The sequence below is a fragment of the Gopherus evgoodei genome, chromosome 1 (assembly GCF_007399415.2).
Source record: "Gopherus evgoodei ecotype Sinaloan lineage chromosome 1, rGopEvg1_v1.p, whole genome shotgun sequence".
In the NCBI taxonomy this organism is placed as follows: Eukaryota; Metazoa; Chordata; order Testudines; family Testudinidae; genus Gopherus; species Gopherus evgoodei.
The window spans coordinates 160,038,957-160,065,802 of NC_044322.1; the positions used below are offsets into that span (position 1 = coordinate 160,038,957).

At 40.8% G+C, this 26,846-nt stretch overlaps 1 protein-coding gene and 1 long non-coding RNA gene across 2 annotated transcripts in view; one reads left to right on the top strand and one right to left on the bottom strand.

Moving 5' to 3' along the window:
- Positions 1-26,846, bottom strand: part of ABCG1 (ATP binding cassette subfamily G member 1) — a 95,217-nt gene that overhangs the window by 66,683 nt on the left and 1,688 nt on the right. The window contains 1 exon segment of the mRNA XM_030577189.1: positions 25,394-25,637. Within this exon segment, the coding sequence (XP_030433049.1) occupies positions 25,394-25,637 (244 nt within the window).
- Positions 6,732-22,846, top strand: LOC115658386. Its single transcript, XR_004002258.1, has 3 exons — positions 6,732-6,814; positions 21,247-21,249; positions 22,834-22,846. It is a non-coding gene; the product is annotated as an uncharacterized LOC115658386 (long non-coding RNA).

The following is a 26,846-nucleotide window of genomic DNA, read 5'->3' on the forward strand; positions in this document are numbered from 1 at the left end:
TTGTACGATGCATAATTTATGACACAGTATCAATATACTCAATAATCTCATTACAGACTTGTTTACCATACTTTGTTTCACTCTAATGGACACCTTTTTTAAAGGTATTGGCCGAGACATTAAAAAATGACTAATGATTCTGGGTACTCAATTTGAGATTCCTTCAATAAGCCTGATTTTCAGAACTGCTGAGCACCCCCTTTCTGGAAACTGGACCTTTCAAGTTATCTCATGTTGGACATGCAAGATAACTAGTCATTTTGGAAAATCTTGGCCATTATTCTCCAAATTACCTATAGAATTATAGGAAGCAAGGAAATCATCAGTTAAAGCAACATTAACACCCAATCCAACCTGAAATCACACATCTTACAGGCAAATCACCATAACATCCAAATATATGCTATGTCTACACTACACAGGTTTTAGTGACATGTCTGTGTCGCCACAGCCATGCTGCTAAAAGTCACGCAGTGTAGCTGCTGTTTGTCAACTCTCCTGCCATCAAAAAACTTCCATTTGCATTGTCAGAAGGAGAATGCTTCCTGGCGCTTGTCATCGGAAAAACTTTTGTCTTTCAGAGGGGAGGGGAGGAAGAGAGTTTAAGACCCCTGAAAGACAAAAGTTTTGTCATTCAATTGCCAGTGTAGACATAGCCTAAATATAAACTGAAACTGCAGCATGGGATGAATTATTAACATACTGCTATCTGACAATCACATTTTCACCTGCATGCAGCCATTACTTATATTAGCAATTCATTTGCCTGGTATGTTGAGGAAACACAGATTTAAAGCAAATTTTGCTATACATACATGCGAAAGCAAAGAAAAGCAATGAAAATTGTAGCATTTGTTCATGGCACTCTTGATTTCAATGGGAGTGTTTGTGAGCACTGTGTTTAAGTAGTGAATGCACCAGCTGCATTTTTAATTTTTTTTAGGCAAGTTAAGATTTCATTAGTCTGGCAGACAAGAGATAGGGATTGCAACAATTTGGATAATGACAAAACACAGCACATTATTCTGTCACTGGATCACATCATTTTCAAAATACTACAGGATAATTTTCTTAACTTGTGTACCTTCCATTAACATTAATATGAGTCACTAGACTTTGGTGAAGATATGTGCAAAAACCCCAAAACTACTTTTGAATAGGCTTTCCCTCACTTGTATGTTTTGCTGTAAACCAGTCTAGGAGATGTGATCTTGTCTGCAAATATTTGTTTGCAGTTTATACTTATCTATTATTTGTCTTACAATAATGTCTAGATGCCTCTGGGCAATTCAATCCCATTGTTTTAAACATTGTATAAAACATATATGAAATAATCCCTACAACAAAGAGCTCACAGTCTAATCACCCAGTTCTTCCAGTTCTCCCCACTCTCTTTTAACTGTGTTACTGTAGATTCTATGAAAAAGGAATGCTACAGTATCTTACTGCTGCAATGATCCAAAGCTCTGCAGTAAAGCTCATAGATGGCCTAAGAAAGCAAAGAGTCATATTAGCATTTGGTTAATATAGGCCTTAGGGTTCAAAACATAATCAGGGCTAGAGTATGTTTTCAACAGCCCCACAAATTGTACCCTTAAAATTGCCATCTGCTCGAATGATAGAAATCTCACAAGATCTGCTCTTCTCGTGACAAGATGTTTGCTACATCTGAACCAGAAAAAAAGGCCAGTAGGCCAGTCTTCGGCATAAGATAGAGCAGCTGTCACCTGACAGCTGTCGCTCAGGGACTGCTCTGGCAGTTGGGGAGTGCCAGGCTATAGACAGACCACAACCACACCCCCTGTTGCCCACCAGACACACTCCCGGTATCTAGGGCAGGGGTAGGGTGGCATGGGAGTTGGCACGTTCGCTCCATACCACCTAAAGATCTATCTATACAGAGGAGATCCTATCTTTTAACCAGGGGTGGCTCCTGGCCCCAGAACGCCAAGCACCTGCTTGGGTGGCATGCCGCGGGGGGCGCTCTGCCGGTCGCCGGGAGGGCGGTAGGCAGGCAGCCTGCAGCAGCATGCTTGCGGAGGGTCCGCTGGTCCCGCAGCTTCGGTGGACCTCCCGCAGGCATGCCTGCAGAGGGTCTGCTGGTCCCGCGGCTCCACTGAAGCCATGGGACCAGCGGACCCTTCGCAGGCAAGCCTGCGGGAGGTCCACCGAAGCCGCGGGACCGGCGACCAGCAGAGCGCCCCCCCCGGCATGACGCCGTGCTTGGGGAGGGGAAATGTCTAGAGCCACCCCTGCTTTTAACCAGTTACTGATTCATGTAACCCTTCTGCCCCTCTGAGTTGGCAGCAACAAGGGCCGAGTTCAGTATTCAGTGATTCTGTTTCAATAACACAATGCGAAACCGGCTCGAGCCCCCACCCAGTGATCTGAGACAATTACATACCACCCCCCCCGGGCGCCTCTAGGAGGCAATACTTCCCCACTCACAAGCACGGAGTCTGAGTGTAGCAAAATCCTTTTAATAAAGGAGGGAAACAATGTGGCATCACGTTGGAGAAACACCACAAACAGGATTATAACACAAACCATAAGCAAAAACCCACCTCCAAGTACGGTTGGAAATATCCTTTCCCCCTTAGGGTCTTAAGTCCAATCACCCCAAAGTCCAACAACCTGAAAGTCTCTGGTCAGTGCCACCCCAGAGTTCAAAAGTTTATCTGCAGAGTTTTACCCCCCTAGCCTGGGTGGAAATGGGGCGGGGGCACACACAGGGTGTTAAGGGGCACCTTACGTGGGCCAGGGCCAACTGCTCTGCCTCTCTGTAGAGTTCTGCTGCAGCCTTCACCACGACCAGCTCCACTACACCAGCTGTGCCGCTCCTCCAGCCGACCCATGAGCCACTTCAGCTGTCCCTGCAAACCGCTCCGCTCACTGTTCCATGGGCTGCTCCAATATGCTGCAAAACTGCTCTGCTCTGCCAGCCGCTTAGCGATAGATCTTCAGACTCCCCCACTAGTTAGCACAGCACTCAGTGATCTCAGCTCAGTAAGCTTAGCTCTTTTAGTGATTTCGCTCTTAGTGATTTCAGCTTGTAGTAGGGGAGCCCCGGTGCTCGTGCACCATTGGCCCACCGTGAGTTCAGCTCAGCAGCCTCTAGATGGACTCCTAATGGAATCAAAATTAGCTCTACTCTTCAACAGTGGAGAGACGAGGATGTGCAATTGGTGTTCCAGGCCCTCAAAAGGGGCCCATCCCAACAGATACACACACCAGTCCCCAACCTCTCTCATTTCAATGGGTTTTGGCACCCATGTCCTTTGTCTAGCAAGTGCTACTTAATTGACAGAGACATCTCAGTCATAAAGCAGTCTCATAGTTCCTCATTCACATAATCAGGGTGACAACACTTTATTCCTCTTGCCCCAATAACAAAGAAATTGGGGATCCCAGAGATGTCAAAATAACCATCCTAGGCTGCCATGAGCTATGTTAGGTGGGGTGGGTGTGCCAATGCAAATACCTAAAATTCCTTTCCACACTCCCCATAATTCACCACCAGATGTCAGGGTAGAAGTCATCCTGACTCTGCTTGCATCCATAAGAGGACCTCCCTTCTGATCCATGACAGCCTACTTTCCTTAAAAGCCTTTAGTGTGAGACCTTATCAATAGCTTTCTGCAAGCCCAAGTACACTATATGGACTGGATCCCCCTTGTCCACATGCTTTTTGACACCCTAAAGAATTCTAATTGATTTGTGAGGCATGATTTCCTTTTACAAAATCTGTATTGACTCTTCCCCCACATACCATTTTCATCTATGCGTCTGATAATTGCGTTCTTTGCCACAGTTTCAACCAGTGTGCCTGCCTAGTCTCTGCTCTAACACTGACCAAGCAAAGTTCTATGGCTTGGTATCTAACTAGATGATACTGTGATTCAAAGGACAGCATAATCTTGATCTCCTTCTCCTAGGGACAACTGTGAAGACCCTGCAAGTATTTATAACTATTTTTTCCTTTATGTATCTGCATAACATTGAATTGTTATAAATAAGGATATTAAGAACAGAAAAAAAAAGAGACATACTCTAGGTTTTAACTCCATTAAAATACATTGGGCAAGTAGGATCTGATTCATAACAGCGCTGTGGTCCACTTGTGCCAGCATAATCAGTGCAAAGTTGCTGAAAAGCAACTGCATGGCTCTTCATGGAAGTACGTCTTGCGCTGGTAGCCTACCCCACCAGCTACAGAGCGCAGCCAGCTCTGTACCTCTTGTGACAGCCTTAGGCACAGAGGGTGTCCCAAGGCGTGTTGGAGGAAGGAGGGACGGGATGTGACTTGGGTTATTATGGCCCTAGCTATTCCCTGGCTATCACAGAGGCTGTAGACAGCCTGTCACAGAACTGGCCCCTGGCAGCCCCAGAATCAGAGGGACACAGGTCTCCCCTGCATCCCTATGGCAATCTCTGTTCTAGTGCTGAGGCGAACTGGGATCAGATAGTTTTTGAGGCATCAGGGTAGAAAAATAGCTAAAATATAGCTAAAAAAGAAAAGTTAGTGTATTTGAACAATTAGAATTCAGACTCTCCACAGTTGGCGATGGAAAAGGCCTGTTAAATTATCAAATCCATCTCCCTGCCAGTTCAGAATTATTTCACATTTTATTTTCTAGGGTTTTCTCCAGTGCAGTGTTAAACATCCAAAGCAATGAGGCTTCCACCACTTCCACTGAGATGCTATTCCACAGCCTAACGGACGTCACCAGAAATTCTATTTACATTTTCCCATCCTTAATTTCATCTCATTATTCCTAGTCACTCCATCAGTACTAACCTAAAAAAAATTCTCTTCCTCCTTGGTATTCATGCCTTTCAATTTTCTGCAGCCTGTTTGAACCGCCCCCACCCCCTGCTCCCACCTCACCCCCTGCCCCTCCATGGCCACCACATAGCCAATCCATCCCTATTTAGCTCTTATACCCTTTTGTCTTCACTCAGACCATGTCTACACTACAGGCACTATAGCAGCACTGTAGAGATGCCACTGCATTACCATATTGTAGATGCTCCCCACACTGATGGAAGGGGTTTTCCCATTGATGTAGGAAATCCACCTCCCCAAGTAGCAGTAGCTTGGTTGATATAATATTTTTTCCATTGACCTAACTGTGTCTACACCAGGGTTTGATTGGTTTAACTACAATGTTCAAGGGTGTTAATTTTTCATGACACTGAGCATAGGGTTGCCAACCCTCCAGGATTGGCCCAGAGACTCCAGGAATTAAGGATTAATCTTTAATTAAAGATTATGTAATAAGATTAAATCTCCAGAAATATGTCCAACCAAAACTGGCAATATAGCTGGGCCAATCTGAATTTTAAGTGTAGACCAGGCCTCAATTTTCTTCATCCCCTTGATCATTCATGATGCTTTTCTTTGAACTTCCTCCAGTTTATCAATATCTTCCTGAAGACGAGATGCTCAGAAATAAACACAAGATCTATCTATACAGCTAGGATTTTATTCTGCACAGATTGCCATGGTACCCGAATGTCTTACTATCCCTAGTGTGACTGCACCACAGCCAGGTAAGAGGAACTACTACCCTTTACTGTAATGTCACACTGAGTCTCTGGATTATTTTATTAGCTTTAATAAGTCATTCCAAACTGAATTTTGTTTCACCATTTCCTTGCTTATATTTCTAATATCTTCCTGTCCCTTTATATTTATTTTGTAATCCTCACTAGGATTGCAATTCCTCCCTCGTAGTATCAACCAGGAATTTCATTAACTCCTTCCTTCAAAATAATCAATATTAGGCTCGATTTCCTCTCCTTAGGACATCTCGTGGAGATTTTTCACCAGTTATTTTATTTAAAGGGCTGGGTTTACCTCTCCATCCCTTTCCCATCTCCTCCCCTTCCCCCACATTCCCCTTAGGAACCAGTCATAGAGCTTACCCACAAACTCCCCTAAGCTTTGCTAGGTGTGAGGGGTATGTGTGTCCCCTCCAGCCACTCCACAGTCAGTCAGCTCTCTCCCATTACGATCCCGCATAGGCAAGGACCCCTAGGGGAAGGGGATATGCCACTTGGGAGGCAGATGAGCCCCCTTCCTGCATGCAAAGGGCAGAGTTATGTATGAAGAGTCCCTTCTGCATACAGATCTCAGGGACACAATCAGGCACTGTGATGTTATTGACATAAACTGTGACCGTATAGATCATTGTTGCAACCACTGTTACATATTTGCAACAAATATTGTACAAAGGTTGTCAAGTGAGATGTCTATAAAAAGGTGATGATTTGCTGGTTATGATTATGCTATCTGTATATGTGTATCATTTTGCAGTTGAAGTTATGAATATTGGCTATGTACTTGTATCTCAATGTGTTTTGATTCTAACTAGCCTCAGTGAAGCATTTGGTCAGCTTCTTAAGAAAGGACTATTCTCAGTAAGGGCCCAATCAAGAAACACTTAACTGACAATGAACTTTGGGAGATGCCAATCCACATCTGAGCTTTCCTGGGAACGTTCAATCTAACATGTAAGCAATGGTGTCGGCCTGCAAACTGAGTCATGCTTGGACATGTGACTTGCCCACGTGAGTCCAAACCCCATCTTGCTGCTGTGATTGTCCACAGTAAGAACAAAGGGGTGTCCTTCCAAAAGGCAGAGAATATAAAAGGCCCTGGAAACCCCTCTGTTTTGTCTTCAATCCAGCTTCTTACTTCTGGAGAAATTTTACTACAAACTGAAGCTCTAAACAAAGGACTGATGACCCATCCCAGCTGTGGATGTACTCCAGAAACTTGATTTGAACTGCAGCTTATTCCATCACAGCTGTGAGCCTGAACCAAGAACTTTGCCATTACTGTATGTAATTGATTGCATTTAATCAATTCTAGTTCTCATCTATATATCTATCTTCTTATGAATAAACCTTTAGATTCTGAAGGATTGGCAACAGAATAATTTGTGGGTAAAATCTAACTTGTATATTGACCTGAGTCTGTGGCTTGGTCCTTTGGGATAGGGAGAACCTTTTTTCTTTTACTAGGGTATTGGTTTTCATACCCATTTGTCTCCCTAATGAGTCGCACTAGTGGTGACACTGGGAAACTGGAGTGTCTAAGAAAATTGCTTGTATGACTTATAGTTAGCCAGTGGGGGTGAGACTGAAGTCCTCTCTGTTTGGCTGCTTTGGTGTGCAAAGGACCCCAACCTTGGGCTGTGAACTCCCTGCTCTAAGCAATTTGTCCTGAATTGATACTCTCAGTTGTGTTCCTCCAAAGGCAGCATTGTTACAGGCACTATGAACCCCACTATAAGGGTGACCAGATGTCCCAATATTATCAGGACCATCCCAGTATTAGATAGGGGTCTTGTCTTACATAGGACCCTATTACTCACTCCTCCACCCTGGTCCTGATTTTCACACTTGCTATCTGGTCACACTTCCAATTATACACCTTCCCCCAATTACTTAGATGCAGGTAACAAACATTTTTACCCCACCAGAAAATCAGCTACAGGAAGTCTCTATTGTATGGTCATTGTTTGACTGCGTTTTTTAGGTGTCTTTTTGTAAGACAAAGTGTACATTTTCATTACTTGTCATAAATTCTGGGCATTTTACTTCTGGCTCTACCTAAAAATCATATTCCACCAATTCTCTGCCATCAACAAATCACCAAAGAAATGGAAGTAAAACAGATTTATCTAGTAAACATGCCTGTTCCCCTTTAAACCCAGCCTGAAAGGGAGTCAGAACAAAGCTCAGGGTAACACAACAGGAATTTCAGATAACTATGTTCAAAAGTTGCAAATAGAGATCTAACATTGTACCATATCTGAACTGGAATCCCTGCTGACATATTCTGAGGGGTTCCATGACATTCTTCCATGTCATTACTGAGGGGAAACAGTGATAAAATACAATATGAACAGTATGGATTGCAAGAGAAATTATTAGAAACAGCAGAAAATTGCCCAGGTCATACAACACAATAACCCCTATTGAGAAACACTGCTAAAAATGCTTTCCTTTCTTAGTTCTCATCCTTTCCACTGATGGCACTCAAAATGATGAGAACACTTCCATTTTACAGTCCACTTTTCTGCTGTTTTCATTTATTATGCAGCTTATCCAATGGAAACAGGCTTGAACTATTTCTAGGAAACTGCTATTCCCTTCTTTTGATGCAAAAATCACAATTTTGCTTATCTGGACAGGAGTTGGAATCCAGGTCAGGTTGAAACTGGGGGAAGTATCATCCTTTGGTTTATTTCCAAGCCAGTCGAAATTCTTATCTGGCCCTGCAGATTGTATTGTTTGACTCTCTAAGTAAAGCACCTTACTATTTATCATGATGGACTGTAAACCTAATTGCACTGGATGATATTAATGTACCTGTACTTTTAAGTATTAGTGCATGCTAATGAATGAAGAGAGAGCTTTCCAGGAAGTAGGCCAAATTCTTTTCTGATCAAACTCTATTGACTTCAGTGGGTTTATATCAAGGATGAATTTTGTCCAGAATAGTCCTTCACGAAAAGACACACTTGACAAACTGTTAAGGATACGTCACGTGGGTCAAATTCATCCGTGAACCACCACAATAACTCTTAAGACAGAGGTTTCCAAACTGTTCTTATTGCGTACCCCCTTCCAGATCTACCAACTCCCTGCATATCCCTACCCTTCTCATCACTGTTACTGTGTGTTCTTCTTGACGCTACCTGTCTTTAGACATCTGTGCATATTTCACTGTTACGTACAGATATAATTATAGTGCAACATATACAACTGAAAAAAATAGAGCTCAATTAGACTGGATAGTTGCATCTTGAAGTAAATTAATTATGGTATTTTATATAACAAATTCCCACAGAGTTTTAAAGCTTCATCAGAGAAGCCTATTATGAAAATGCAATAAATAAAATCTATAATCAATAAAATTCACCTTTACACAATTTCTCCTGGAGACGACTCTCATATCTCCAGGGGTCTGTGTACCAGTTTGGAAACCTCTGCTCTAAGATGATACAGCATGAATGTCTGAGTTGAATCAAAGCCTCCCAAGTTAGTCTTGTTTGTTAAAGTAAATGCATTTCTATTTCCCTGCTTCAAATAATTTATTTGGTTGCATTTATTTTGATTATTTAAAAGTTGCCTATGAAAGTCAAACAAACACTATAACAAGGCTGTGATCATGCCCTATCTTCCTCAATTCCAAGTACTGTAAAGATTAATGCAATAGTGCAAAGTACTCAACTTCATGTTTCTTTTACTATCCCACTACCATCCTGTTACTGGTTGCAAGCACACTGTAGAAATATACAATAATATTTAATTCCAGAAGTCAGTGATTTATGCCTGCTTCAGTTGAGTAATATCTTTCCCCTTGAGGTTTACATAACCATATCCTTACACAACAAATCAAATGGCAAACATTCTCTCCAAGAAGGTGAAATACTATTGCTTACTCTGACTGCTGATTCCTAATACAATAACACACACGTGGTAATAGCTCACAGCCTTGGACATTAGAACTTGTTATACTATAGTAGAAATGGCAGAAATTCTATTTTCCAGTTTGCAGTTGTTCATAACTATCTGAAACTTTCACATTCAGGGCTGAATTTTTCCATACTTGAGATCCAATTCAACGCCCACTTAATTCAATGGGAGACTTTCCATTGCCTTTATTTGCTATTGCCCTGGGCCATTGGTCTGTGCTGGTGATTTGATTTTATTCATTTATTTTTAATGAAAGTTTGAGCTAACTCAAGTCAGCCATTAGGGAGTAAGAGAAGAGGGTTTTTTTAAAAAAAAAAAGTAATTCCCCTTGTTCACAATTCTTGCAACCTGTTTTTGAACAGCTCTCCTATCAAACCTGCTTGGAATTGAAAGCTGAAATCTGGCTGATATTCAGAATTATATTTGGAATCTTTGGTCCAGTATTTGCATATTAATTATCAATTTACTGCAGATTTGCCCATCCAAAGAATTATACACGGTCCAGGACCAAAACCCATCTCTTTCCTATCCCCAAATGAATGAAACCTTCATACAGAGCTGCACTACCCAGCTCTTTTACTTGTGTCTTGAGGACCAAAAAGTTCTCTGATAGCAGCCTATGACATTCATTTGTCTGAGAGTAAGAGGACTACAAACCACAGGTTGCAAGGAGGGCAAGTTTCAACCTCAACTGATGTAAGCAGGTTTTTAGAGAAAGCTGGGCCCCAATATTAATTTTCATGAATATTCAATAAAAAAATGTTAGTTCGAGCATTTTGACCCAACTGCAATGGCAACTCCAATTTGCCAGTGCAAGTTTTCTAATTAAGTATTTACCCTCTAACCCCTCTTTCTTTTGATTCTACGTTCATTTGCTGATTAAGCACATTACATTCACAGTACTTTATTGTTTAATGTCTCAATCATTCAGAGAAGTGTTTGGCTCTGTGCTTGTAAAATGAAGTAAAAATGCCTGAGCTGTATCTGTGCCATCTCATTTACTTAAATGATTCCAGAACGATGGCACAGGTTTAACTCAGAGCAGTATTTGGCCCAATAGCCTTGGTTACAATATTAAAACCTTTAGAGAATATTTTTTCTTCAGATTTTATGTTCATCTTAACTAACCATATAATTTCTGATTTTGAAGCTCCCATCTCCTCTCTCTGACAGTAAGATCTATGCTTTGAAGATCAGGAGAAAACTGAATACAGGCCTCATTTCCCAGGGTCCTGACCATTAACTGTTCCATCTTTTCCTTTACATCAGCAGATGTACTCAGGAATAATTACAAGTGTTGTTTATAATTAAACATGCAAAGCAGTAAAAAGTAGGATTCTTACACAAAGGATGTAAGCTGTGGAAAGTAAATGAGAGGCAGATGGTAAATTATCCCGCAAACCCTAGGCCTCTGCCATTTATTTGTATGTATTTTGAATAATGAATAACAAACAAGAGGTTAAATCACATAATGGTTGGAATGAATTAACACATGGCTTTTCTTTAAGGATTTAGACTACTTTGCCATCACCATCCTCTCTTGTGATAAATATATATTATAAATTGTCAGGTCCTTCTCCTGATAACGCTGATTTTTGCCGAAAGCCTAAAACAACTCCAAGGGAAAACGAAAGACTGGGAGCAAAAAATAACTCTTTCCAGCAAGCTTAATCAAGATGCTTTCCACAATGGGACTCAACTGAACACAATAAAATTTGAGACTTTAAAACACTACAGGTCTACGACATCATTTCCAAGTAAGTATTATGATTTTATCCACACACTGCTAATATTTAGAAAGCACTAATTTAATAGCACTTGCTGGCACTACTTTGATAGCTTTTCTCACATGATAAAGTGTCTTCTCAAGAGAAATAAAATAAAAAATCCACAAGTTTGAGTCCAGATTCAATCAAAACACATGTCTGAGCTAGAACAGCTAATTCACTAGGGAACCAATTTCCTATGAATATGTTATAAATGGGACACCATGGTAAGCCTGCCGATAATTAATAAGTTCCAAGGGGAAATAAATGAATAATACATCTCCACAGCATTCCCTTCTACTACTGAAATAGCAGTCTCTGCCAAAGGTCTACTCTCTTCTTACGTCTGAGCTGCTGGTATCTCTCTCTGTGTGGCATTTCAACTGTCTTCTTGCTTAGGGTGGGGAAGGGTGAATTGTAGAGCTGGTTGAAAAACATGTTTCATGAAAGAGTTTGAAAATGTCAAATAATTTTTGTTCTGCAGGTTGTAAAAAGGAATGACTTTTCATTTATTTGATATTTGGTGAAAAATGTTGATACTTTTTTTTGGGGGGGTCCCTTTTCCTTGCCATTTCCCCCTTCCTCTTGTCTCTCCTTTTTCTAGTAAACAACTGAAGAAAGAGAAAGGAAGACAAGAAAAGCCGAAAAACAAAATTCTCATTTCACTGAAAACTAATTTTTGAAAAAAAAAATTTTTTTTTATATTTGTTTAAGTCATTTTTGATGAAAAATTTAAACTGCTCAAGTGAGCTGTTTCTGTTTTGTTTGAAACTGTTTATTGATCTTTAACTATCTATATATACCATGGAGCTGGAGTGTGCCTTTCGCCCTGAATAGGGGCTGATACATAAATGCTCCATGGTGTTCCTCCTGTTGGAGGGGGAGTAGACATCCTTGCAGCGCCTGCTTACTCCTACATATTCTTACAAGGTCTAGATAGCCCACGCATTAGTAAAAGAATTCTGGCACTTCTCTTATGCCCATGCATGAACACACAGTCTAATTCATAATCTAGCCCTTATTGTTAGTTTTATTGTAATTGTCATAGTTCTTTTGTTAGATGAAAAGACTAAATTCATATCAGACTCTGCACAAATGTATGTGTTGCAGCTCAGATGTGATGCAGTCAACAAAAAAACAAAAAAAAAAAAAGCAAATCCTGCCTACTTTTATACCCCAGTGAGGTTACACTGATGTAACTGCAGGCAAAATAATCCCACATGCCCGTGCTAGAGCACAGAACAATTGATTGTTCCCAACATCCACAGTCCTGGGCAGGTTTCTGCCATGTGGCATGCTCACTTGAGCCCTGAAGTTATTTCCATCCAAATACTGCGTGAGATTATCTGTCACTTTATTTCTCCATATGTAGCAAGAATGTACTAGCTACAAAAAACTCATATATGAAGCACTATGTTGTGGGGGGGGGGGGCCGTTGGATAATAAATTCAAATTTTGCCTCAAGGACATTAGCTTCTGGATTTAACCACTAGCTTTTTATTTGTAGTGTTCTCATTTTAAACTCAAATTAATACACTCCCTTAGGCTAAAATATTGCGTAGATTTTGCTGGGATTCTCCTTTGAAGTTCTGATTTGAATGATGCTGAAAATGTTCATTTTCTAAGTAAGATCAAACTTTTTGTTTTTAAATGGAGGGGAGGGATGTGTGCTGCAGTTTTATAGGCACAGTTCCTAATTATAACTCAACAGGGTCATAAGGCCAGAATCTGATGTATGCACGTAATTTGATGTATGCACGGTCCATGAGTAGTCTTACTGAAATCAGTCAGCTTGCCTGCTGAGTAAAATACGAGTCCATAATTCCTAGGAGAATAAGGGCGGGACCCTGCAGCCTTCCCTATTCAAGCAAACTGCCCTGAAAATGAACGTTTTGCCTCAGTAAAAACTGGGTAAATCCCACGTTCGCTAGAAGGTACATTTCAAAATGGCATGTAAATACAATGGCAGAATACACACACTATTAAAAGCATTTGTACTCCTTGGGCCAAATTCTAGCCTCGGCTGCCTGCACAAAACTTGCATCAGACAGGATAATACCAATCTACAGTAGTGATGGCAGAGTCTTAAATTCAGACTGGCACATTTCATATGATTTCCAAAGGTACCTTCTCTACACTCTGGGCCAAATTCTGCCTTGGAAGGCATGAATTGGAATTCTGCCTTGGAATACCTGTGTGCTGATTCATGGTTTGCAATCATCATCTTCATGGCACAGCTAATACTATCGTCTTTGAAATGAAATTGCATGAAGAGAGGAACACCCCTGGTGCAGGGGGCAGATGGGTGGAAAGAAGCTGGAAAGCAAAGCACTTGGCAATCCCCATTTATCTCATGGAGATCCAGCCCTAGAGTATGGAACTATGGAGCCCTAACTGGGTCCATGACTGCCCCCCACACCTCATGCTGTGACCAATGTAAAGTTACGTCTGCACTGCAATCATACAGTGTGACTCCAGCATGAGTAGACATATCTGAGCAAGCTTTAATCTAGCTAGCTCAGGTCCCCAGGCAGTGAAGCCACAGCCACATGTGCTTTAGTATGAGCAACCTATGCGAGTAATTACACTGCTCTACAGCCAAAATGCTTCTGAAATAAATGTAGTCCAACTTTACTAATTCTGGGTCACTGAGAACGAAAATGATGCTTAAAATTGTTGATTGGCTCTAGTTTTCAAGATATGCTATTGGGTCAGTATATATGACCCTTGACTTGGGAATAGCGGAGGATAAGTGAGTTATAAAGGGAAGGGATCTCAATTTAAACCAGAAATGACTAACATACATCTTTGACTGGATCTATGAATAAATCTGTGACCGGGTTTGGACAGTACTTGCTTTTTAGGCAAAACAATGAATGATGCAATCTGAAGCTGGTATTGTGTCATACATGATATGAATTGCATCATGTTATTCCTAGCAGTCATGGATGATGCAATCATAAAGAAGCTTACATCACTCTGCTGAACCAATTGCCCTATACCAGCTCTAGAAATCATCCAGTGTTGTGCTCTCTTATTTGTCAGTGTTTGATTTTGCAAAGGGACACATTTCTGTTTAGCCAAAGTGAGCAGAGATGCCTCGTACTTGTGTGAACAGTGCAGATAACTTCTGCTATGTTTGTGGTGAAGTGACTTTTGCATCACAAAAGCGCAGTATAACCACTATGGTTAAGAAAGCCTATCACCTTTATTTTGGCTGCAAAATTGGAGATCAGGACAAGAGGTGGGCCCCACACATATGCTGTAACACTTGTGCAACAAATCTTTGCTAGTGGTTGAACAGGAAAAGGAAATCTATACCTTTTGCAGTGCCAATGATTTGGAGAGAGCCAACAGATCATACCAGCAATTGTTACTTCTGCATGGTGCCTCCAGTTGGGAAAGGTGTGTCAAAGAAGAAAAAGTGGACTGTGCATTATCCAAACATTCCATCAGCTATACGCCCAGTACCCCACGGAGAAGGACTGCCGGTTCCTGATGCACCAGAATCCTTCTCACTTGAGTCAGACGAGGAAGAGGAAGAGGATGAAACTTCTGGTCCTGAACCATCAATGTCACAGGACCCACATTTTCTCCCATCCTCCTCCTCTGAACCACACCTCATAACACAAGGTGAACTGAATGACCTTGTCAGGGATTTGGAGCTACCCAAGAGTAAGGCAGAGCTGTTAGGCTCCAGACTACTTCAGTGGAATATCCTGGCAGGCTATCAGGGCAAATGGAACCCATCAATGCTTGCAGACTATTGCTGGACAGTGACAAGAGATGCTCCATTTAATCAATACAAGAGACAAGCCAAGAAGCGCCGAGTAGACACTGAATAGGACTAAACTATGTGCATAATAGTTTTTTGCCTTTTGTTTTATAATAAATTTTATTTATATAACCCTTTTGCTGATTTTTAAAGTGTTACATAAACAGGACAGGTGAAATATTATCATGTAATGCAACCATAAACACATGAAAAGACCTAGGTTTACAATTTATGATTAAAACTCTACTATCTACACAATATACATAGACATAAAATGTAAAAACTTAAATATCTTAGAAACAGTAGCCAATCAGTTGTTTTAATTGTCATATTTGAATTCAGCACATCAAAATACATAATAAATATCACATTTTATCTCTGAAGCAGACGACTTCTCAAAAATTGTAGACCAGTGTTACCAAGGACTGGGGGGCGGGGGCAGGCTTGCACAGCCCATGCTGCTGCAGCTTTACTACTACAATACCTGAGCTAGCTAGACTAAAGCTACCTAGGTATGTCTATAAGAGCCGCAATCAGTCCCTGTGATTACAATACAGACATACCCTACACTGCAAGTGAAGGTGTGATTGCAGCATGGGTAGGCATACCCATGTTACCTGTACTAACTAGATAAAGCTAACAATAGTAATGTAGATGCGGTGGCACAGGCTTTAGTACAAGTTAATAACCAGAGTATGTACCCAGGTCCCTGGAGGGCTTGTTCTCTGGCTATTAGCCCATACTAATGCCTGTGCCACCATGTCCACACTGCTATCGCCACCCATTCTAACTAGATTAAAGCCAACACAAATATGCCTACTTGTACCACAATCACTCCTTCACTTCCAGTGTAGACATACTTAAAGTAATCTTTCATTATGCAGGCCAGATTCTCTGCTATCTCCATTTATGAGTATTTCAGAATTTCTGTCAAGGACTTGATCTTTCTTGTTGTTCATCTGGGACAGTTCATGCCTGGCAATGAATTGTACAAAAACTATAAAATGTGTTATTTTAAAATGCTGACTAGACGTCATTTTAAGAGTGAACTGAATAGATAATTCCCTGTCTTAGTTTTAACATGCATTATTGTAAAAGAAAAAAAAGGCTTGAAAAATACAGACCAAATCCTACTGATCTTCCTCACACAAATAGAGTCAATGACTAAACTCCATTAGGCCAGATTCTGCCAAACCTTACTCGCACTGGGTAGTACCTTACTCTACAAGTAATCCCACTTAAAGTGAGTAGTCCCCTTAATTTCAATTAGACTATTTGTGGAACAAGATAATACTCAACATGAGTAACAGTCACAGAATCTGTCCCAGAATCTGCTATTGTATAAAATGCATGCAAGAAGATGGATAGGGAATTGTTATTTTTTTGAGGATTACCTCATGAAATGCCATAATGTATAACAATAGTTGTGATTTCTCAGTATTTGTTACCATCTTTATACACAGTTTGAATGCTAACAACAGTGTCTCTCTCTTACTGGGTTACTTACTATAAAATTAAATTCAGGAATCATCCAGTTAAAGAAAAATATACAATTTTGGTATGGTCAGGCATGGGTAAAGTTAAGCTGATTAAAAAAAAAGGAAAAGGACCCTTAAAATACCTAGCTCTAGAGCTTGTTCTCTAGTATTGCAGTTAATTTCTACCAGTTAGACTTGTTTGCTCTAACATATGGATACTAAATTATTTATATTTTGCTATCTGAGATACAAATATACAATCTCAGAGCAAGCAGATTCTAAAGTGGATGAAAACAATACAATCCATCTGTTCTAGAGAAAAGGAAAAACTATCCCCAGCAAGGGTTTTGGTCCTTACTGTTCTGCATCTTTTCCTCTCATCTTAGCAACAGTATATATAGCAGCCAATCAGACTGCGCTTCCTCTAGCTCTAACGTCACACTCTGAGGTTATTATAGTGCACTGACCGACAGTAACCATGAGAGAGGAAAAAGACAGTTCATGCGGCACCTCTACCGCAGTGCACCTGCTATGATGAGGACAGGCTTTTTCTAACTCCTCTAGCAAGCATTAATTTAGGGCAAATCCTATTTTTGATCATTTGGATCTTACAATGTCACCAAGAGAGTGAAATCTTTCCAGGACGTTACACAAAAGGCACCGAAAAATGTATGTTTTGTTCAAATCAATATGTCTGAATGAATTTGTAACAGCACACCAAGAAAGAATTAGAGAAACCTAGTCCATTGAAATCTATTTTGGCATTTTGACAATGGATTAAGTCACCTGTGTTTTCCATCTTCTTATTTAAAGAACAACATTTACACAATATATGTATCTTTTAGCTGAAATGTAGGTATCTAAAATCTCTAATGAGGTTATCTCAGACTGATAATATTTCTTAAAAATTAAAATAGCTTAACAGCTTAACAAAAATTCTACCTTTCCCCTTCAGACACCATGGGTCAAATTTGTCTAAAAGCTTCTCCCATGCAGGCAGAGGATCTTGTTTTGCTTGATAACTTTAAGGTAAAACATGTTATGGTCTTGTAAAAGAAGATAGTTTCTCTTGAATCAATTACAGGGATTGCTGAAACATGAAAAAACAGATGTAAATGATCACATATTTTACAAAGCATGGATGTCTGTGTTGATATTAACCATATCAATAAAAATACAGTTTTTAGAAAGATTACATTTTGACTGGCTAGAACCTATTTCTTAATAGGTTACTAACGAGCAAATTCTACCAGCCCCTGCATTCTAACTTGGTGCAAATAAGTCATTACAACACTGAGGACAATGAAGGAGAAAATAAATTTCCAACTAAAATGTTGCCTAATTAACCATGAATACTGATAAGTACTAGAAAAAAGTAAAACCTGAGTTATTTGGGATTTCTGAAAAGCAAATTATCACTATCTCCTTTGAGGATATCCTGGATTTATGTTGGAACGATATTTCCATGGGATTTTAAGTTGTGTAAAAGGTGCCTTAAAGTGTAGATGGTGTCCATTTTTAGTGCACATATAAAACCAAATACCATAAATAAAGTCAAGATGCATGTGTTAAGGCTGAGAGGGCAAAACAGCATTCGCATCCCTGTGATGGGGTGTACATACCCCACACTAGCCAAGAAAGAATGGAGTTAACCCTATGGGTGGCAGAAGACCCACCCCTCGAACTGTGCACGGTATGCTCCAACTGCTGCCTCAGTTTAAAAGGAAGCAGTTCAGCTCATTCTAGGCTGACCACCAAGGAAAGAGGATGCTTGGTAGAGGCTCCCGCCCAGGAGCTGCTTCAGCACTTGACTGCGGGAGCTAGAGATCCCAAGGACCAGAACAGAGACCTAGTGCCTACGGCTGGCCAACCACAGTCAGAATCCCAGGGAGATACCTACACTGAGGGGCTCGGAGACCCTGACAATGTATGGACCCTGGCTTCAGGAGACATGGTAGTAAGTGGCCCAGGGAGGCAATGTGAGTGGTATCTCCCACCTGAGGAAGATCAGCATGTTGCAGCAGGATCCCTTCAGGGCCCTGGGCCAGGACTTGGTGGAGCAGGAAGGGCCTGGATTCCTCTTCCCTGGCCATCATCCCCACTGCGGCCCTTTATTCTATTAGTCCATACAGCCCTGACTCCTAGGGCAGCCATACTGACTCCAGACACTGGGTCGTGCTGTTCTCAGCCTACGGATAGGTGGGTAGTCTGTAACCGTGGTAATATCACAACCTTGACCTGCCCTAAAAGGGGACACGGTATGCATATTCTGTGACAATCCCCTTTACTGCATGGGGCTAGTCTTAATCTGATCCTAGATAGATGTATTTTATTAAGGTAAACTAATCTTCTCTTCATGGTGCTTTTAATGAGAGGGGCATGTCAGCAGAAGAGTTGACATCTCTGTTGGAAACCCTGATTTATGAGGCAGAAAAAATTAATTTCAAAAAGCACTAGACTGAAACTTAGTATAAAGTCTATTAGCCCCAATATCAATCTTCCCTCTTTAAATTGGTTAACCTGGGTTTTTCTTTCTCTTTTTTATATCTAGATTGAGGTATCAGAGTTTGGGGTGGAAATTTATTTCATATCTTACTTTTGTTCAACCTCTAGTCAAAATAAGAAGTTGCTTTTTTTTTTTTAAAAAAAAAATCAATTTTGCCTACAGATAGTCCTCAAATTTGTGGATTAGGCTTTTGTTATATTGAGAAAATATATTTGATATGGCAGAGGGATTTTTCCTTAAAAGGTGAGTTGGCTCATTGCTCTTAAAAGTGAGGGACAACCAGCATGGGACTGAACAAATCAGTGTGTGTGCGCATGTACTGTGCAAGTTTTCCTCCTCCAGTTCTGCCAGCTCACCTCCATTCCAAAATATGACAACACCTCTACACCAGTCCTGGACCTCAGCTAAGTAGACTCTGAGTCACACTTAACTGCATAATAGTTTTGTGATGTGCCCAAGCAGCGGCCAGATTCAAACCATGAAACTCATTTTCACTGAGAAGAGTAATCAAGATTTGATCCCTGCAGCCTCCAGAGCAGAACTAACTCACTCCACAATCTATATCCTTCAAAACCAAACAGCTATTTCGCTGGGAAAATCAGGGACTTTTCTCAATAAACGTTATGGCCAAAATTGCCCATGTGATTTAGTGGCTGACTAAACCACACAAAAAGTCAGTGGGACTCAGGCTCCCAAGTCATTAAGGTACTTTTGAAAATCCTACCTACACCCTTTTCCAAACTCCTGTGCTAATGAAAATGCCCATTGAAATGGACAGGTCAGAGGTACCATTTACTTGATTAAGTATTTGTGTGCCAAATTCATTTCCAGCATAATTCCATTGACTTCAAGGGAGTTATGTCAAGTATGAATCTGGCCCAAGGTCACCCCCAGACTATCTCATGATGGATTTCTTAATGGCACATTCCATTCATTTTAATGAGTCTCTTGCGACAAGCAGCATTTTTCATGTAATTCTTTGTAAATGAAAGTGAGTCCCTTTACAGACATTTAGCCGAACAAAAAAAGGAAAATGAAATTAATACATATACTAAAGAGATGTTACAGCTGGGACACAGATCAATACAAGAAACATCCTGACTTAAAGACAGCCATGGCTGTCTTTAACCTACCTGTTAATGTCAAGTAATGCAGAGCTGTAGTTCTCACTGGATCTTATAAAAAGTAGATGTTACATGCCATATGGGTTTCACTGTCTGAACAATGTGGCTGAACGTAGAACACAAGGGCAGCATTATCATAAAATGCAACTGCTTTTGTTAGTTTGGATCTTAACCTTACCTTACCGTTTTGGTTGGTGGTGGCGGTGGTGGTTTTAAGACTTTCAGCTCCTATACAATCTGTTTGCATGGATTTTTCTTTACAAAAAAACTGTATTCTCCCACATATTTGAGCATTCACTGAATGTTAACTGTTTCTCTCATTAAAATCAGGCAGAAAGATAAAAATCTAGGTAAACTGCAACAAATTTTCTGACCTAGCTATTAAATGAACACTACCAATTTGAAAAATCTCATTGACATCTAAAAATCTTTTACATGTTGTTGCTACAAGTAATACCTAAGAGTGACTATAATTCAAAGAGATTATTTTCTATTCTTTTCCGTTTGTGCATCTGACAGAAGTTTAGTTAGTTTCACGGTTTGTTTGTTTTTTAATTAGTCATCTGCACTTCCTAGACCTGATTTTTTTGCTGCAGGTGAGTTACTTTGCACTATTCTCGTATAAAAATATATTTTTCCAGCAAAAGATCTCTTTAGCATGAGGAATCCCCACCAGCATAACTAGCTATGCATGGAGTTCATTGTTGCCTTTTTGCCAAGCTTCAGCTTATGGGGCTTTGCAGTGCATTAGTTTCTCAATGGAGGAGAAATTGGTAACAGACTCAGGGTATTTTCTCACATAATTTATTTTAAAAATGTATGTAAACTCTGTTTATTTTATTGCACAGAGTTAATTCTATTTTGCAGAAACCCCAGCAAAGAAACCACAGACCTTATACAATGAAGCAGCTTGTTGGTCAGTGTCTTCATTTGAGACCAGTTAGGGTGTTCAGTTTTTGATCTTCTATTCCATAGTGTTTTTAGATTGTCCAACCTAATAACTGTTTTATTTAAGCCAATGCTCTGAGCCTGCCCCTGGTGGAGAAGGGTGGGAATGGGAGGAAGGGGTGTAGCTTGAAGGCCTCTGTGCTCTGGTGATCCCAAGAAAGTCTAATGGACCTTGAGACCCATTGGCAGCTGGCATAATTTAGAGCAGTTCTGAGGCTGCTCTAAGATGTCAGGGAAAAAGCAAATGCAAGCCCAACATCAGGACTGGGGACTAGCAAATGGCCCCTTGTAGCTGCCCTGCACAGAGGTGCACAGAGAAACTAACCCTCTGTTTCACACACCAGCGTGATGTCATCACTGTCATGCACTGATCTTCCCTAGGGGCAGCAACAGATGCATACCAGTAAACAGCAGCTGCAGAATTGAAACTGAATTGCCAGGAACCAAGCAAATGCTCAGTAAGGGAAGAAGCAGAGGCAAAAGCCTGAGCATGTTTGGTAACAATGCTGTTGGTTTACCCAAAAGGTGCTCTTAAACCTCAGAAGGTGAACAGAAAATCATTTAAAAATTTTAGTCATTTTAAAAAGTAAACATCAGGATTCAATTAGAAAAATTATTTTTTAAAAATTGAAAAGAATTCAAGTAGACAGCATCCTTTTAATCTTCATGTAATGGCCTGCCCCGAAATAGTCATTGCTATTAAAAGCTAAATACGAGGGGTCTTTGGAACATTTTCAACCACAATAGAACCTCTGAGTTATGAACACCAGAGTTACGAACTGACCAGTCAACCTCACCCCTCATTTGAAATCAGAAGTACGCAATCAGGCAGCAGCACAGACAAAAAAGTACAGTGTTAAACGTAAACTACTAAAAAATAAAGAGAAAGCAGTATTTTTCTTCTGCAGAGTAAAGTTTCAGAGCTGTATTAAGTTAATGTTCAGTTGTAAACTTTTGAAAGAACAACCATAACATTTGTTCAGAGTCACGAACAACCTCCATTCCCAAGGTGTTCATAACTCTGAGGTTCTACTGTAAATGAAATTTAATTGAAATATGCCATTTTATCAAAGCCAAAATGTTTCACAGGGAAGTATCGGAGGATTTTTTGGGCGCTCTGTTCAATTCTGACCAGAGAGAGAAAGTGAGAAACTGAATCAAAAAACTCAGGTTTTGGATCTGAAGAGGGACATTTCAACTCAATTCCATTTTGTGAAAATCTTTCAAAAGGTCTTATTTTCATTCCAGTGAGGAACAAAACAAAATTTGAAACCTCAAAACTTGTTGAAATTGTTGTCTCCCATGTAGCTCTACTAAATACATTAAATAGCTTTCAAAAATACCTTCTGTGGTGAGTGGGGAGGAAAGGGGAAGTAATGATTTTTTGGGGGGGTGGGAGGGGGAAATAAAATACATTAGAACCCTGATCCTGGAAACACCTATGCCTGTGAGTAACTGTATTCAAGTGAACAGTGGGGCAGGGGCTACTCACAGGCATAGGTTTCTGCAGGATCAGAGCTTACGTGATGATGTTTCTTCACCCCAGACATTTCTAGATTATTAAAACTTGGAACATTAGCCAGGCTGGCGTGATGGTGCTTGGGAATTCTGTTTATCTGACAACAGATTTTATAAAACAATTTTAAGAAGAATGTTTAAACCAGTGGATACACACCCAAAGACAGGCAGATTTAAATTGAGAACAAGAAGTGCCATATAAAATTTCACTAATCTTTGTCTCTAGTATGGCTCAACAGCACATTTGTTATTTCCAATGAATAGATAATACCCTACTAAAGCACACAACCATACCAATTTACTCTACAGGAAACAATTCCTTGTGGAAATGTAATGACCTCATTTAAGTATGCGAAGCTCTCCTTAAAGAGTTCAGTATTTTCTCTTGGGTGTATTTTCTTCCAGAAGTGGCTGCTACTGGGAATATTATACATCCTACTTGCCCCTTCAAAGAGACCACTAATCTTATGAAGAAGAGAGAACTTCACTAAAAAATGCAATGCACCTCATTCTCCTCTGCCTTGCATCTTGTGTAGCCCTTTGCAAAGTGAGTGCAAAGTGGATGGAAACTGTTACTATTCTGATTGGGCAGCATTTTATGCCCGTATTTCATAAGGGCAAGGCAAAGGAGAGTCAGGCCCATTATAACAGTTTTTCTGCATCCACAAAATAGAGATGAGAATATTTACCTACATCATGGAAGCACTGTAATGACTAATTACCAGATATGTCTACATTGCTTTGAATATGTAAAGCATAATATATATATTAGAACAAAGGGTGAAATCCTGGCCCCACTGAAGTTAATGGGAGTTTTGCCATTGACTTCACTGGGACCAGGATTTTACCCCGTTTACTCATCACCTTTGAAGTGTTCTGGACAACTACCCACAATCTGTTTGTTGAGTACAATTTATTAGGCAGAAATAGAAATACACCTGTCTTTGAGCTCATGTTTTTAGACTTGGACTTAAGGTCTTGAAGTAGGGGAATAATAATGGAGGCATAGCAGATAAAATAAACTGCTGCTGTAGCTGCAGTGGATAGAAATACATTCTGGGATACTTCAGAGTCATATTTTACAACTACTTCAGTGGGAGATTGTAGTAGTAATTCCTCATTTCAATGAGATATACCAGCTGCCCAATAGGCTTACAAACATGGGCCCATATCCAGCAGAAGTAGCCACACAGGTAGGCCCTTATATCCACTTGGTTTCCCAATGACTTCAGTAGGATTCATTATTTGACTTCAATGACACTCCATGTGTGCAGATTCCTTTGTAGGATCAGGGCCCACTAGCTGCACATGGGGTGGGACCAACGCTTTGTTCACAATTTACCTGACTGTACTTCAGCCAAAAACCTGAGGTGGTCAGTACACCATTTAAGTCAATAGAAGGTGCTCAGCATCTTTCAGGATCTGGCTCTATCAAGAACGACCAACCACATGGGTTCTCTCTCCTTATACATTGTTAGGATGTAAAAAGAATGATAAAACATCCAAGAGAGATGGACGAGCTGACATTTCTACATATTATGGGCTAGATTTTCAAACACCACATTTTAAGAGACACATTCTGCCCTCAATTTTGTGTGCTACTATACTGCTGAAACACTCACTCCTTGGAAAGAGTTCAAAACCTAACCATTTGCCAGTAAACACCTTCTCTTTTGTCCTATACATAGGAGAGAAACATATGAGGTTGTAGACTACGCAGATTTGGCAACCCTGTAATACTGTATTTACTTGCACCATGAGATCTAAATTGAATTTGGAACTCTGTCCAAGAATAAATTCTTTGTCATCTGAAAAATAAGTGCCAGGGGATCAAACAGGGTTAATAGTTAAGCTAGAATGAATTTTAATCATAGTCTTTATTTCTACTGTTTCAGCCAAACTCCCTCGGCGACTAGACTGGTTTGTTAGGCTCAGATTGTGCCATTTAGGCACTGGCTGGAAATAACAGCAGTTCTCTACCACCCCATGCGGAACTCTGGGAGGGACTGTGCTTCCTAAGGCACAGTCCCACCCCCAGCTCTCCAGTACATAAGGGTAGCATCTATGCTGCAGTCAGGGCCGGATTTACACTTTACGTACCCATAGGTACTGCATCTTCAGTGTCCCCTCTGCCTACAGCTGACCTTCGCATTTTCTGTAAAAAAAAAATGACACTTTTTAACCTACCTAACTTTTAGGAACCCTCAGAACACTGATGCCCCTAGGCACAGGCCTAATTGGAAATCCAACCCTGGCTGCAGTGTCTCACTGAGTGGAATAGGCCCCACTTCCCAGTGCATCTGCCTAGCACCTGAAGGTGGGGAAGGTCCTCTCAGCACACTCTGAGGTGATCTTGACTCCCAAAGTTACCAGCCAGGCGCACTGCCTCGAAAGCAGGGACTCCTATTGTGCTTGTCCCTTGAGCAGGATAAAGAGGGATAGTGGTGAGGAATGCTCCTTGTGCCCATCTTACCTTCTGCTCTCCCATGTTAAGGCCAGACAAAACAGTCACCTTAGTCTTTGTTAAACACATCACTTTATATTTAAGCAATTTATTTGCATACTTACAGATTTATTTTGAACCAGAGAAAACATCAAGTGTCATTGCAATAAGTGGCTGTGAGAATGCTCCAGAAAAACAAACACAGAATTTACTTTGATGCCCCCACTCATTGCCTTTGCTTCCCTGTATAAAACACACTACCTCCATTTACCACCACAAGCCACATGAGAATGTAAAAACCATTTCTCTTTATATTTCTTCTAAAAACATTAGTTTTCCTCACCCTTCTTCCTCCACCATGGTCCTTCCTGGATAGAATATGACAATTCCTTAAACTCAATGTTCACAGCTGGTCTTCGGGGTAGGTAGGAGAAACGATGGGCTTCTGTTAGAGTGTTGTCCACCTTTTTTAAGTGTCCATTCAACAACCGAGCATCTTGGTTATCTATGCCACTTGAGACCACCTCATCCACTGAGACACACACTGACTTTGGCTCAGCCATAGCAGAAGAAGAACTGCTGACGTTCTAGAAAATAGGAATAAGAAACAAGAAAACTTTTCAGAAACTCTTATTGGCAACAAATTTAATCAAACTTCTTCATTTGTTCTAATAATTCTTAAAAATATATTAATCCAGAACACTAGTATTGAAAGGTGAAAGGGAACAATTCAGTGGTTTGAGTCCCATGGCCTGTGTATAGGCAGGTGCATAAGGGAGGAGGGGGCAGCAGCAAAAAAGGGCCATTTCCCAAAAATCTAGCAAGCACATATGCTGCCATCCAAAGCATGCACGAGCCTGTTCCACTAGTACCAGTCAGTTTTTTTTCTTCTTGAAGACTTCACATTCAATGTAGCAAACACATGATCCATAATACTGGAGGTAAAAGACAGCTCAGATTACCAAGTTTCCTGGCAGAGAGGGGAGAAGGTGTTTTATGCATGCTCATAAGTAACTAAACTGGTCAGGAATCAAGGAATGCCTACCAAATTTATTTGACAGTAATGACAAGTAATATGAACAGGATAATGTGAAAGAGGATCTAAAAGAACCCTAGGCACCAAAAAAATAGTCCTACTGGCAGCCTCACAGATCAGCACCTCCCTCTCCTCCCATCCCCAGCACCTTCCGCTCACCAGCAGCCTCATTGATAAGCACCTCCCCTTCATCCAGTGTCTCCCGCCTGCCATGATCAGCTGCATACAGGAGGTGCTGGGGAGGGAGAGAAAGGAGTGGGAGCAGGAAGAGGTGGGGGAGGGGGTGGAACAGAGTGGGAAGAGGCAGGTCAGGGGTGAAGGCTTGGGAGAAGGGATGGAGTAGGGGTGAAGCAAAGGCAAGCAGAGGCAGGGCAGGAGTCGAGCACCCCCCGGGGAACAAAGGAAGTCGGCACCTATGAGCAGAACTAAATTTGTTAACCTGAAGAACCTATGATGAAAGGTTTAAAAAACTGGGCATGATTGTTTAGTCTTGAGAAAAGAAGACTAAAGGGGAACCTAATAAGTTCCATGAGGGGATTTCCACAAACAGGTTGGACAGAGATGGTCTAGGAGGTTTACGTGGTCCTGCCTCCGAGCAGGGGGCTAGATCTGATGACTTCTCAAGATATCATCCAGCTCTAGATTTCTATAATTCTATCTTGCAGGGACTACTTGCTGCAAGCAAGTGCCACTCTTTGAGTAAAGATTTGCAGAATTGTAACCTACAGTAAAGTAAGTAGCCAAACGCCCCAATCCCCAG